The following is a 14,495-nucleotide window of genomic DNA, read 5'->3' as shown; positions in this document are numbered from 1 at the left end:
CAGCCGCCCCGGACGAGGGCGCGGATCCGCGGGACCCGGGGTCGCTGCCCGCCGGTGATCCCAGCCTGCCCCGAGTGCGCGCCGGCACCTCCTCCGTGGCAAAGACGGGCTGTTCGGGGGGTTCCAGCGAGCGATGTCGGGGCGTGCTGCGCGGGGGGGCGGGCACGCGCGGGGGCGATGCGCGTTGTTCCACGCACGGGGTAACGAAACTTCGGCCTGGGCAACGGCAGAACCCATCAGGCCCACAGCAACAGAAAAAACGCGCTAGCGCACCAGGGCACGGCTGAACTCGGGATGTAGCTGCCCCCGTCACAGTAACCAGTGTTTCCGGGCAGTAAGATGGTGCAAGGTTTAATTCCAAACCATGATTTTAGGCTAACAGTGCAGCTATGGGACAGGCTGGGGTTTTTTTTTTTTCCCCTTTACAAGTGTCTAGTTCTCTCTGAACCGTGGGGATAACTTCAAACTTCCTAAGCTCACGACGCAGAGGTGAAGCCGATTCAGAAACTGCTTCATTACTGGAAAGCTGCGGGTCAGAATGAATTGCTGAACTGAAAACGTGCTTAAACAGATCACTCGGTGAGGGTCTTCACCTTCTAACAAAGGAAATGCAAAATGCACCGAACTTCCACTCACAACACCCATACAACTACTTCAGCAGCACCAAATGAAAAACTCAAAGCATGAGGGTTTTGTTTTTTTTACCATGACAGTGAAAATTCACTATTCACGTTGAAGGACTAGCGAGTGCTGAAGCATTAGTTTTGGGTTTTTAAAAAAAAAAAAAAAAGTAATAATCTCATCTCCCACTTTTTTTTCCTTATAGACAGACTGCAACTTGCATCTTTGACTAGATTATCTTAATTCAAGCAGGTTTTTTAAAATAAATGAATTTATGGCTGTCACCATGCGTTCTGTAATTAACAATCAGCTTTTTTTGATAAACTGCACTGAAGTTAAGCTTAATAAAAAAAAAGGATTTTTATGATCTACACTACAAACAGGTCTGTCAGATCAAATTCCATTATCAAAGCAATTGCTACCAGATTTCCTTGGACATTCAACTCAAGCAGAGAACTTAAATCTGACTTATCCTGCAGGAACTATCTCGCCTTATGACACACAGACCATAACAATCCAATTTCACCTTGACAGAGACAATACAGATCATCTGTTCTAAGGTTATGACAGTTCAAGTGTATCTTGGTCCTATTTGTTAGTTCAGACTGATGTTAAATATTTCACTTCTCTAGGACAGACTAGGACACTGCTGCCAAGTTTGGTTTGTTCCTTTTCTTGCTCATTTCTGATTTAATACACACAAAGTGTGTGTGAGCTTTGCCAAGAAGTCCAAGGAATCATCAGATTTACATTTCAAGCAGCTGTTAAGATGCACTGTACATGTAAAAGCAGATCTTGCAACAGCAGTATCGTTTGCCTGAACTTCCTAAAACACAAGGCAGCAAAGACCCTTTCATACCTACTACTGGAGGGCAAGTATTATTCCTATTTCCCTTTCTACACAGATGCTGGCAAACTAGTGCCACCTGAAATACAATTTCCTCAACTTACCATTAGGATTACCGACATTTTTCCACCTTCTGGTGTTTAATTTGGATAGGGGCATACATTATAGATGTACTTAATACAAACTTCTCTACCAAAGCTTTCCCTTTTTTTTTCTTTTAAAGGCATTATGCCATTCTAAGGGGCAAACTACGAACAACTTTTAACTCCATATAGCATTAAGATTTACTATACCGATAGCAGTCCGAGAAAGAAAACCTAAGTCGTCTTGTTGTATCAGAATGCTCTTGTTCTGGTAAGTCAAATATTACATTACTGTCGTCCTTAACATTCTGTAGGTTAAAAGTGTACCTATCATTAACTAAATTTGTGGGTTTGTTTTTTTTTTTAAAAAAAAAAAGTTGCAGACTAACTTCTGCACTTTGGCTACAAAAATACTAGAAGCACAACTAATTAGCAATCAGTGTCAAAGAAAGTAAGACTAATTCTCACACTTTTTGCTAACTTAACTTCCACCACTGAGTTACAGCTTCAAATTTACACATCGTATACAGTGAAATACTACAGAAATGTACTTCCAGCGCACTGTAACGGAATTCACACTTTATGGAAACGTTTAGTATAGCTGAAGTATTTTTATCCATTCAGGATTTAACATACCTTGCTTTGCTTTTTCAGGTATTTTTGTGGTGGTTTTTTTGTTTTGTGCCCCGCCCCCTATTTCAAAGGCTGTAAGTGTGACAGAAGATTTAAAGACTTACTCTTGCCAGAAAGGCAAGTCTACAAAGAGAAATTAAAGGGGCAGTTTTAACAAACTGGAGCAAAAACTTATAAAAAGGAAGCTAGACTGATACTGCCACCGATTTCTTAGCTGACGTGTTCTGTTGATGGTTAAGCTATCAAGAGAAAGCTGAAGCTATAATCACTAGCAGCCCCCCAAAACACCGCTTGTACCTCATACTTTACAGACAGCACATTTTTCTTGAAGTGAGTTTAAACCCTACATTTATAAAACCTTGAAGATTGTACTCGGGGTACCCTTGACAAGAGAAGCACCTTTTAATTACAAAGCAAATCACTAGGTATCTGTAATACATGAGCAATCTGTTCTAGACACGAGCTACAGGAAAATTAGGCTGGTTGTAGGTAGTGCTGCACTAACTACAGAGATGGGGGAGGGAGCTCCAGTTTTCACATCTGTTTAAAAGTTTTAGCAGCAGTGACTTGGAAATAGTTTCTACAACTCACATTCCAGAAGGGAAATACTACACCTGAAACTCATTTAGGGGTTTCTCAAGCTACTAAAGAGTGACAATTTCACTCTAAAAGATATAATTCTTGCGGCACTCTCTAGCACATTGGAATAAGAATCCAGGGTTTATCATCATTACACGCCATGTAAATGTGGTTCCTGTGAACCAACATATAATCAGCATTTTGCATAACGGTTTGTACTTGCACTATGACTAACTACTCTTAAATACACTTCTTATGAAAAGGCAACACGGAAGTAGTAATCAGTTTATAAAAAATGCTGCTTCAAGATTCAGGTGTGCAGAGCTGTAAGTTTACTTCAGAATAAAACACAGACATAGGGGAGAATCAAAACTTTTAGAGTTGTACTTGACCATATATTTGGACAAAGCAGAATTACACTGCATATAACAAACAGTAAAATTTCTTAAAAGTTGTTACAAATATTTTACTTTCTACCTGTACGATCATTAACATAGTTTACTATATCAAGATTTTCTTCTAAAGGCTTAAAACAAAAACAATCCCTCTAAACTACTTTCCAACAGTAAAATTTAAGTAAAATGCTTACATTCATTTGACAACAAAAAAACATATTAAAAATGTTGTGTGGGTGGTGCAAGAGCTGCTCTTTCAGCTACAACTTTCTTCCAGGGTTATTCCTGTGGAAAGAAAGAAGAGTGTCTTGTTGTAAACTGTTAACAACCAAACTCCGAAACCCACACACACTTACTTGGGATACTGCAAGATAAACCGTCTAATCTGCAATTCACTAAACTGTTTACCTTTTCCTCTTTGCGTCTGTCCTTGTCTTCATTATTCTCAATCGTTTCTTCTTCATCTTCCACAATCCCATCCCCTTGATATTTGTCATGTGTCCACTTCGGACTGCTACCTGACTTCTTGAAGTTAAAACGCCCTCTGCCACGCTGGAAAGTACCACGGCCTCTTCCTCTTTTGGCCCAATAATCCACACCATCGTCTCTGTCATCATGCTACAATAATACCAGACAAAGAGTAAGGTTAGAACACCTCTTAAATGTACCCCTTAAATGTTGGTGCTCTATATCACAGTTATACTACACACAGAAAAAACAACTAAGAGAATTTAACAGTTCAGATCCTAAATCTATAGAATACATTATGAAGTATATCCTTATAATTCATGATGTTGTAACTAAAATGACAACAATAACATTGTTTTAAGAGCCCTTATCAGCTGTGGGTCTACTCAAATGTTTGTGAGCAACAAGTTATCTGTCACTTATCTTCAGTCAGAAGAAAGAATTACTCTCTAGTTTTGAAGAAGAAAAAAACACCCTGTGATTTTAAAGGAAGATGTTCTAGTAATGCGATAGGATTTTTTCCCTTTTTTATTTTAATGTTGAGATAAGAGTTCTTTATACTTTTTAAGGAAAGGTGACTGAAGGCAGTTTTCAGAAACCCTGCTTCACCTGCATAACATAGGGCAAATGAAGTTTAAACTGTTTAAATCTGACATTAACAAACAACAGTTGAGTTTCTCTCCTTAATAAACTTAAAGTCTGCTATCTTGCTACCAAAGACAGCCTTACATAGTTTGGTTAAGTCTTCTGACAATCATTCCGTGCACTGCATGAACACTACAGCCAATTATTTAATATTAAAAAAAAGTTTTATATTTAGAAGAGTGAGGTACACTTGCTTGAACATCTACTTTTTTTACTTGTGATTTGGAAAGAAATCTGAAGTATTAAACTCATACCACACCTATATAAAGCAGTTTATTACAATTACATAAGAATAGATAAAAGGGTGGCTTTTTTTAAGTTAAAAAACATTTTTTAGAGGTAAGAGAAAAAATTAATAGCTACAGTTAGTTATTTGTTCTGGCTATCACAGAATTTCTTAATGAACATATCACATCTCTTTCTATGTTTATAGGTCAGAAAAGTTTATACGTGTGGGGAGACTGAGAACAACTTGTGCAAACATCCAAATTGTGACTGCATTATTTCTTGGATTACCTGTTAAAATATTGGTACAAACTAATGCTATAGAAGATCTACTCTTCACTACTTAACATTTTTCAATGGTGAAACAATATGCTTACAAGTTTGCATTGTTAAGGAAATGAACTGGAACAGAGGCTACATACTCAGTATACTACGCTACTTACTAGGTGGTTACATCAACAGTCCTCCTTTACATAATCCAGATGGGAAAAAGGCAACAAAACTAAAGGTGACTTTCTTATGACTATCACCCTACGCAACTAGGAACAGAAGGACTGCTAGTTAACAGTCAGCCTACATACATCCACAAATACTGTTAGCTTTTCCTGATCTTCCACTTTTGCAGACTTCCAGACAAATCTAAGACAAAGCTCGAATGCCAGACAGACATAAATATAGGAAAACACAGCACAAGTCTTTCTGGTTTGAAATTTGGTTTTAGAAGTTTTAGTCTGAGTCTGCCTTCTTCCCCACTCACTGATGAAAGAGGGAGATCAATTCCGTGTCAGGCCTCAGTTATTGCCAGCCTGCTGCGGAAAAGACCCAGGAGAAGCAGAACCAGGCACTACAACAACCCTGACAGTCTCACAGTTACGTGACAGAAGTCCCTGTCTCTACATGCATGCTACTTCTACGATCGTAGAAAATTTGAAAAAACAAAAGCATGCATAAAATATCAAGTTCTCCACACCCACCAAGAAGTATTTCTTGCTTTTTGGGGTATATTCAGGATCCCACTCCTCTTCCTTCGGTCTCTTCTGAAAAGTAGTATTTGAGTTGCTGGGACCAGTATTTGTTCCAGCAAAGACTCCTCTGGCTCTTCCTCTGCCCCTAATTCGAAACTGATTAACCAAAATGTCATTTAATCCATTTACATAAAACCACAAAGAAGAGTTCAAGTTCTCTGCTACTGAAAATGCTCTTTCTGTGCTTAATTACAGTATCTGTACGTGTAAAACTATTTCAAAATTCACATATTACCTTAAGTAATATATCCAAGTATTCACTTTGAAACGATAACTCTATTAAACTGAATCGAAACACATTTGAGTTCTTGGCATAAATTCACCCACAACCACCAAAAAGAAATTTCCTTTGACTGCTGGTAAACCAGTGTGTTGCAACAAAAGGTCAGAAGAAGCTTCTGAAGCTGCTCACAGACAAAACCAAACACACAAGCTAGACTGAAAGAGGGAGAAAACTGTCAGGGGGAAAAGAAAGGTCATTTATGGAGTCAGTCATATTGGTTATGAGAAAGTAATTCTAGAATACATATAAAAAATGCAGTTTTCAAATAAGTATATCCACTTTGCGTTACTCAAACATTTTCAATTGAGATTCAGAAAGGCACTTTAGGCCAAATTAAATTTCAAATGAGTGACCTCTTTACTCAGAAAAATCAACAGTGTGTACTAAGTAGCAATGCTTGAAGTGAAATTAAGTGTCTTGAATATCCTTTATAATGAATTAGCAGGATTTTTACATGTTAGGCTAAAGTCTCACAGCAAGAAGGAATATACTTAACTCAGAATACACTAAGTAATAATATATACAATTCCCTCAGCATGTAAATTTTTAGCTTGTAGAAAACATTAAACAAGAGTTCTCAAGGGGAGAAGAAAGGTTAGGTTGGGAATATAGACTGCTAAAATCTGCAGTTACTACAGAACATGATTTCCATAAACAGCGTAGTTAAAAAGGCAGAACTGGGTCTTCAGAGTAACTGTACAAAAGTGTGACTGGAAATTAATTTCATTTGTTAATGGTAAGTATGTTCCATAAACAGAACAGAAAGAGATGTAATTAACTGACTTGAAAGAGGAGTATTAGGCACACTTAGTTCCACAAAGCTCCAACACTTCTAATGCAGAATTTATGCTGGACAGTTTTAAAACTCCTTTGAAATAAACCAGACTGGACAACAATCCATAAAAGGCTCACAAGACCTATCCAATACACTGTAGGCAAGAAATAAAAAATTCCTTTGACAACCACTTGGAAGGTGACAGACTATCACTTGAAGAAAACTGTACAAGAGAGGAAAACTACATGCTTTACTTCCAACAGCTTTGAAACCTTTACAAAATTAGGCCACAAGCAGCAGTATCATGGGGTGGCAGGGAAGGATATAGACACAAAATGATGAGAGGATTTAAAAAAAAAAAAAAAAAAAAGGGGAGAAAGAGATCTGCACTTCCTGGTATCATGTCCTGCAATCAGATTCCCTTTAAGGAAAATCTCTAGATGTTTCCTCAACACTGGATTAACACACACCCCCCGACATCTTTCAGGTCAAGAAATACGGGCGGTAAAATCCACTATGGCGTCATCATTATGGGCTTACTTACTGCAAAGACCATCACAAAAAGGACAGAATACATTTTTCTATAGAAATAGAAAACTCCTTTTGATCAGAACTGTTACACACAGAATTCTTTAGGAGCTGGACACTAATGACAGTGTCATTAAAATATTATCCTTATTCCTGTGTCACTACTTCAAAACTATTCATGACACTTACGTAAAGAAGCATAGAATTAAACATTACAGCCTATCAGCAAGCATTAGTGAAAAGTCATTGCTGATTTAACATGAAACTGACAGCTTAGCTTACATTAAAGCTTCCCCTATCCTGCAAGCTATGCTCTGCCAGTGTATCAAGGCTTCCTACTTTGGGGAGGATTCACAACCAAGACATTTTATTTACTCCAAAAGCAAAGCAGTATTTACTGGAAGGCAGCCACTCCTAGCCTGAATTACAAAGACGTTCCTACGCTAGCCAGCCTGTATGTTCCAATACTATCCAAGCTGCACCCCTAAAGAGAAGATCTGAGTCAAGAAGTTGTCCTATTTAGAGTCTCCTGTTCAGACACAGCCTGTGTGTGACCATGTATGTTGTTAGGGAACATTAACCAGTTTTTATTGCAGTCAGAACTGGCAGTCACCAGTAGTTAAATTAGTAGAAGTCTACTGAATTTCCAGTTCACATCTACTTAAGTTTCATGTAAAGTAGCATCTCTTTCATGGTATGTACAATCTGGTTTTATAAAGCAGTAAGGCTTCCACCAATTACGAGTTTTCTTCAACTGATTCTCTTTGAGAGGAGAGGGGGTTTTAAGCTCTACTTGTGTTTAACTCGGTGCCACTACCTTATACAGCTAGAAATTGTGCTGATATTGTCATATTTAATGCCTACACCATCCAAGGGTTTATACATTTATGCCACATAGCTGTTCCTTAGTACAATTATATAACAAATAACAAGAAGGGAAGAAATGATGCGGGTTTTAGTGTTAGAAATTTTGAAATTTGAATTTTCTTCTAAGTAGAGCTACAGTTTTTTAGATGGGAGATTCAAACCTTAACTCAAGTACTGCACTCCCCACATGCATTTCAGACACCCTTGTGTGTAGTTCAAAACTTCTTTTACATTACTACAAACAATTCAATGTACTTTTATACCAAACAATGCCTGTTAGCATTATTTAGTCTTAACTACAGGCTACTGCAGTTAAGAAGTCTTAAGGAGTTAAAAGTTAAGAAGGAATTACTGTGAAAGTATAAAATTACTCCTACCCATTGCATAAGTCTATTTGACCTTTTTTCCCCACCCAAACATGGAACTTGCTTTTTTATGTTTTGTCTGGGTTTTTCTTGTTGTGTTTTTTTTTCTTTGTTTGGGGTTTTTTTTTGTTTTTTTGTTTTGTGGTTTGTTTTTTTTATGTTTTGTCTGGGTTTTTCTTGTTGTGGTTTTTTTTCGGTTTTTTGTTTTGTGGGTTTTTTTTTAATGTGTTCCTTATTTTTTCAAGACTTCCTTTATTGTCTCCTAGTCTTTCCTAATTGTTCCCTAGAAGTTACCTTCTACATTTCCCAATTAAATATCAGTAGTTACATTAACACGGAATTTTTAAATTTAAATTTTTTCTGAAGACTACAGTTGTCAATATATCACTTTCCAAATCACAATGCTAAAACACATTCCAGAGAGAAATTAATGAGCTTTCATGCTCACTGTGACTAGCCCAGGCCAAAGAAACACTGAAAAATAACAAGTATACCATCTCCTCTCCTCAATACAGCTGCTTTAAGGTTGATGTATGTTTTGAATTATGTGCTATTCTCTATTTAAGAAGTTGCAGGCATCACGTGCAAAGGAGGGCAAAACCAAACTGAAAATGGCAGTGAAAAACAGAACCTCTGCAGGGAGTTAAGGAGGTAACAGATCGCAAAATTTAATCTTTACAGAAACGTAAATTTTCAGATCCTGTTTGAAAACAACATAGTTACAAAAGAGCAGGGAATAAACAATAAATCATTTTTCCCACCCTTACACTAGGGTCTCTAATGGCATGCTAATGCGTATTTACACACCAATTAACTGCTGTTGGGCAGTGCTGGGAAAAATACCCACAACTTTTCAGGTTTGTTACATCACATAGAAGAATTCAAGAATCACTGCTATGAAAGAAGTCTAGCCTAACATTAATCACTGCAACACTTCCTGATTTTATTTGTTATACTATTACTATTGGAGAAGTGTTCGTAATTTGGGGGAAGAATAAGAGAGCAACTTACGAAGGTGCCTCTTGGCCTGTTGACTCCTGCAAAACCAGAGTATTCTTTCTGTTCGTGGTGGGTTTTGAACTCTTCATCTCTCTCTTTCTTGCAATCCTTTTCTTCTCGAGAACTGGATGAGGAAGAAGATGGGGAGGAAGATGGGGAGGACCGAGCACGGTCTTGATCTCTTTTTTGTTTACTGAAAAATAAAAAGATAGACTGTGTGCTATTTTAAAAGTACTGGATAGTCTGTAACATCTATACTAAAAGGGGTCTCTTTATATTTTATGAAAAGCCATCCCCCTTCTGGTTATAAAGTCACATATATGTTACGTATTTCAGATGTTAAGGTGAAGTATAGTTCCACTTTCCAGCCTCCTCTTACACATTTAAATGCACTAAACATACATTACTGCTAGTGAGTTGGAAAGCAGCAGTCTGCAAACTGCAAACACAATTTTACTAGGTTTTGATGCCATGAAGAGATTGTTACTTTTAAGATCTGCCTTTCTTCTGAGGCAGAAAAACAGAAATTGAAGGGAAGAAAACCCTCAAGGCAAAATTTTACAGTTGGTTTACGTAGTTCAGTTTGCACACTGTTGAGAAGATAGGGTGTGGGCTTCCCTATGCAGATGGCTGTATGAAATTAGCCAGTGGAAGATAATGTGGATACCAAAGTCAGAAAGTAAATGGGAAACAGGAAGCATAAGTAAAAATTCACTGTATATCCAGTACATAGCAGGGAAAAAAAATCCTACAGCAAGACTTTTAGTAACCCCATAGTGGTACTAATTTGACCCAATTTACAAGATTTTAATATTCTATTAAAAGGAAGGTCATACCTGAAGTAACTCTTACCACTGTTACACAGTATCCACTGAGATATACTAACATTTGTTTTTTCTTAAAAACAGCCCACTGGCTTTAGACATAAATAAAAATTCCCCTTCTCACCCATGTTAAAACCTAAGCATCAGTAAGATTCTCATACTCTGGGTGTTATGAGTTGAAAAAGTGCGGAATCAAGCATAACGAACCAAAGTTCTTACACAAACTGTTTATAGAAATGTACTGCATTGAAGTCCAACCTCCTGATGTAGCCTGGATAATAGGACAGATTAATTTGTCATTTTTTTTTTCAGTGTTAGCTTGCTATTCCAAAGTTTTTGTCCTCATCCACCATAAGCCGTGTAAAAGACAGATAATACATATTTGCTGTAAAACAAATAATTTTAATTGTTTAAATTTAAATGTTCCATTATACATTGAAAATTGAAAGCAATTAAGCTTACAATTACAAAAGGCTAATTAGAAGCTAAAAACCTATATAGGGACTTCAAATATTTACCTGTCATCTTTGTAAGATTTGTAATCCTTGTAATCTTTTGGAGTTTTCTCCTGCTTTCTTGACCCACTGGATTCTCTGGAACCCTTTGAGTCTCCTCGCTCTTTACTTCGTTCTTTTCTTCGTCGGTCAATGTCATGCCGAAGATCAGCAGAATCGCACCTTAATTTTTTATCTCCCTGTAAACAAACACATATTTTGGAACAAAATTCTGAAATAAAACATTCAGAAGAGAATTTGAATGAGAAGGCAAGTTGCACATCAATTTTCAAAAAAGCGAGGCAGAATTTACCTATTTGTCAACACACTCTTCAGCACACAAATTGACTTTAAGTGAAGGTCCTTTACATGCAATGGCTAGATCTAAAAAAAGAACAGCTAAGAATTTTGTTTTCAAACAAGCATTCCCACCAAGCCAATGGGGTATCTATTTTTTTCATGCAGACAGACCATAATACATACTTTGGGAGAACGTTTAAGTATTCATTTCTTCTGGTGAAGTTTTTAACAAAGCACAAGCACCTTTGTAATTCAGCCACACTACTCACTGACCACCTCACTACTTCTCTTTTTCCTCCCTTCTGTCCAAGAAGAAAGGAAGGGTGGGAGAAGACTTGACCTTACGTGCCACACTATCCGTATAGCAAAATAATGCTACATAAACTGGCTTCTTGGTAACATGTTTTACTCAAAGGAGAAAAAAAAAAAAACTGTTCTAAATGCAAGTACTCCGGACATAATAAATACAAGTTATTTTTGTGTTTTTATACACAAACACAAAGTTGAAGTTCAGATTTAAAGGGAAACACTAAGTTAAGTTTAGAAATACAGATAGGACATTTACTTAGAACCTACTTTTTGACCTTCTTCTTTAAAGACTCTCTCTTCACCTGCTAAACGGGTATGCTTCCTCAGGGTACTTGGAGAGATGTCAATCCTCCTAAATGCAAAATAAAGGCAGTGTCTTTCCATATGTATATGTGACTGTTAATGGCCTTAGACATTTCTTTTCAACAGAAAACTGAGAAACAAGGCATTTTTGCAGTAGAACAAGCTTTTTGCATGTAAAGCCCCACCATCAGAATACAGAAGCAGACTAAAAATTAAAAATCTTGGTTATGTTCTGTGTGGAGTATGCTAAAAAAAACACAAATAAAGAAAAAAGGCATTTTGATTTTTCACATTTAAGTACAGCTTTGAAGATATGAAAAAATGTTTAATGAGTTATTTAAAAAAAAGTGTATGTAGTCAGTTGAAAATCTACCCCTGCCCCCAAGAAATCATCAACACTGTAATAGTATTTTTGACTTTACAGCAAACTAACAGTTAAGAAAACTTATAAAGTTGGATACTGAATATAGAGATAATATGTCCTCACATGCAACACAAATATAGTACACTGCATCAAAAAATTACAGCACATGATCAGAAACTACGTCTGCATGCCTACCTTCTTACCTTTCAGGCTCTCAGATTTTTCAAAAAACTGCTGTAAATTAACACACACAAAAACTAAAGTAGTATGAGATGGAACATTTCACACTGAAGAATAAAGATGCATGTACAGGGCTTCTTTTCATCTTCAAGACATATGCCCCTCAATATTTGAGCACTGCATGTGAGAAAAGTAAATATATCCCAAATGAGATACAGAGGTAGAGAAGACACCTGCTACAAAACCACACAGGAAGCCAGACTTAGCTCAGATGAGTTCTCTTTTACAGAAGTGTGTTTTGGTGGGGTTTTTTTGGTATTTGTATTTACAGAGAAATTGACAAATTACTCCATAGGTTAGAAAAAATATTTTGGGTTCTCAAAAGAAGTATTAGCAGACATTATTTGAAACACAAAGCATCTACATATGCAGTTAACATATACCTATGTATTTCTGGGCTCTTTTGCCGGGTGCAGTGTTCTTCAGTAGCTTTTTGATACGCAGTGAACCTCTCATTTAGGGTCATTCCAGCTGACTTGAAGTATTGCTCTGTTGGTTACAATAGAAAAACACTGTTTCATTAGCTTAATTCAACTGACAGGTATTTTACTCCTGACAGAAAGGCAAGTAGCAGGCAAAAACATAGTATTTTCAGTAAATCTATCAGGACAAGCGAATGTGGTGTTTTCCCTATTTTTACACATTCTGTAACCCAAACAAAGTAACAGTGCACAGCATCGCTGCAAGTCTACTTATAACTATGCCATGACTGTATTACATCTAATTCAAGCATCATTTACTGACTGGACTTGCTCATTTTCCATGACATTTTCCTCTAATGAAAGAGAAAGGAGCAATGTCTTAACAGTTATTTTCTACTTTGCCCATAAGAGAAAATGAAGTTACTTTGAGTCACGAATATTTGCAATAAGTACATTTTACTACTCATCTCATCTTTAACTTATGGTAAGAGTTAATTCAGTAAAAACACTTAAGTAACGTATGCCTCAAAAACTACACGAATGACCTAACAAGTCATTTCTTAAAGGAATACACTTCCTTGATTTGAAGTTGCGATGATAAACGATCCAAGACAATTAACACACCTATATGTAAATAAATTCATTTAAACATCTGGCATCTTGGCAAACTTGACAACTTCTCTGACAAATTTTAATTTTCTCTTTCCTTCAGAGACAGTTAAATTAGCAACAGCAAAACTGTTTTTAAACCAGCTCAACAAATGTGTTTAAATGTAATATAGAAATACATAAAGTCATGAGCTATGAAATGTTACAATATGAAGCAAGCTATCTGCTTAACAGGTCAACATACATCTGTATCAACTTACCGCCCGGCATCCAGTATTTGTCTCATAACCAACCATTAAAACTTGAAACGGCCACTACAAGGGTAGTGCCTCAATCATAATTCCATCAAACACAGGAATTTGAGCTAGCAACTCTGTTTTTATGCCATTTTTGCCAGGAAGACAGAAGGTTCAACTTTGCCTGTTTGGCATCTGTATCTTTCAACAGCTATTTTACTTTTGTAACATGGGTTTTGCCATTTCAAAACACATTCCAGGACCTAGTTACAATGAAAAAGAAAACATCACTGGGCATTTTCAGCTCTACATTAATAAAGAGCTGTTCAGACTGGTCGCATCACACCAATAATGAACACAACTTCAATTTGTCAAAATAATTACTAAAATCTGATCACAGACCACAGTAAACTTGAAACTTAAAGAGAGGTTCTGCTTTCAAAAACAACCATAACTGCACATATTCTAGTAACTTGACCAGATAGGCTGTTAAGCTTTTACATTTACCAGGTATGTTTAACATACAGAACTTTATAGAAAAACAGTCCATTCTGTGATCAACACATGAGAGTTTCAAGAATATTATTTCACCTACAGCCTACATACATATCTTATAAAGCAAAAACTTAGAGAAGCTCTCACTGGATTGAGCCTTAAATCTCTTTACATATCAATAAAACTTTCAACAACAAAGATTATTAAACTCTAAACAGGTGTCTCAGTAAGAATTTTTAAAAATCTAATACATTATCATAATCTATTATTGTTGACTGTTACTTTCTTCTTTGTAAGTAATTCAAAATGCAAGAAATCATTTAGCCTTAGCAATCTGAATTTTGCCAACAAAATGAGACTTTTAAGTGAACCTTAGCACATACTTCTAGCACGCAGATCTTTAGAATTTTAGAAGCTAAAGCATCTTAAAAACAATGCTTACAGATAGATACACTGAAACTGGTCATCTAATTAAGCATTTCCACATTCCCCCTTTGTATGACGATATGGCAAAAATATTTGCACCAGCAAATTCTTCCATATTATCTCAGTACATTAAAC

General features: G+C 36.6%; 1 protein-coding gene across 12 annotated transcripts in view; it reads right to left on the bottom strand.

The window, feature by feature from the left end:
• Positions 1–3,098: 3,098 nt before the first annotated feature.
• BCLAF1 (BCL2 associated transcription factor 1) overlaps positions 3,099–14,495 on the bottom strand; it is a 26,123-nt gene continuing 14,726 nt past the window's right edge. For 4 of the 12 annotated variants that reach the window (XM_035899827.1, XM_035899829.1, XM_035899828.1 and 1 more), the window contains 7 exons: positions 12,556–12,661; positions 11,533–11,617; positions 10,681–10,856; positions 9,351–9,531; positions 5,471–5,617; positions 3,567–3,776; positions 3,099–3,443 (listed from right to left, as the gene is read on the bottom strand). In XM_035899827.1, coding sequence (XP_035755720.1) covers positions 3,438–3,443; positions 3,567–3,776; positions 5,471–5,617; positions 9,351–9,531; positions 10,681–10,856; positions 11,533–11,617; positions 12,556–12,661 — 911 coding nt within the window. In that variant the 3' untranslated portion in view covers positions 3,099–3,437. Of the gene's footprint in view, positions 3,444–3,566; positions 3,777–5,470; positions 5,618–9,350; positions 9,532–10,381; positions 10,548–10,680; positions 10,857–11,532; positions 11,618–12,555; positions 12,662–14,495 lie in introns of those variants that run through there. The other 8 variants (XM_009644332.2, XM_009644331.2, XM_035899825.1 and 5 more) reach the window with 5 other exon arrangements.

Source organism: Egretta garzetta, unplaced genomic scaffold (assembly GCF_000687185.1).
Source record: "Egretta garzetta isolate BGI_Z169 unplaced genomic scaffold, ASM68718v1 scaffold397, whole genome shotgun sequence".
Classification (NCBI taxonomy): domain Eukaryota; kingdom Metazoa; phylum Chordata; class Aves; order Pelecaniformes; family Ardeidae; genus Egretta; species Egretta garzetta.
Note: the sequence above shows the minus strand (reverse complement) of the source record. Positions and strands in the feature narration are given on the sequence as shown.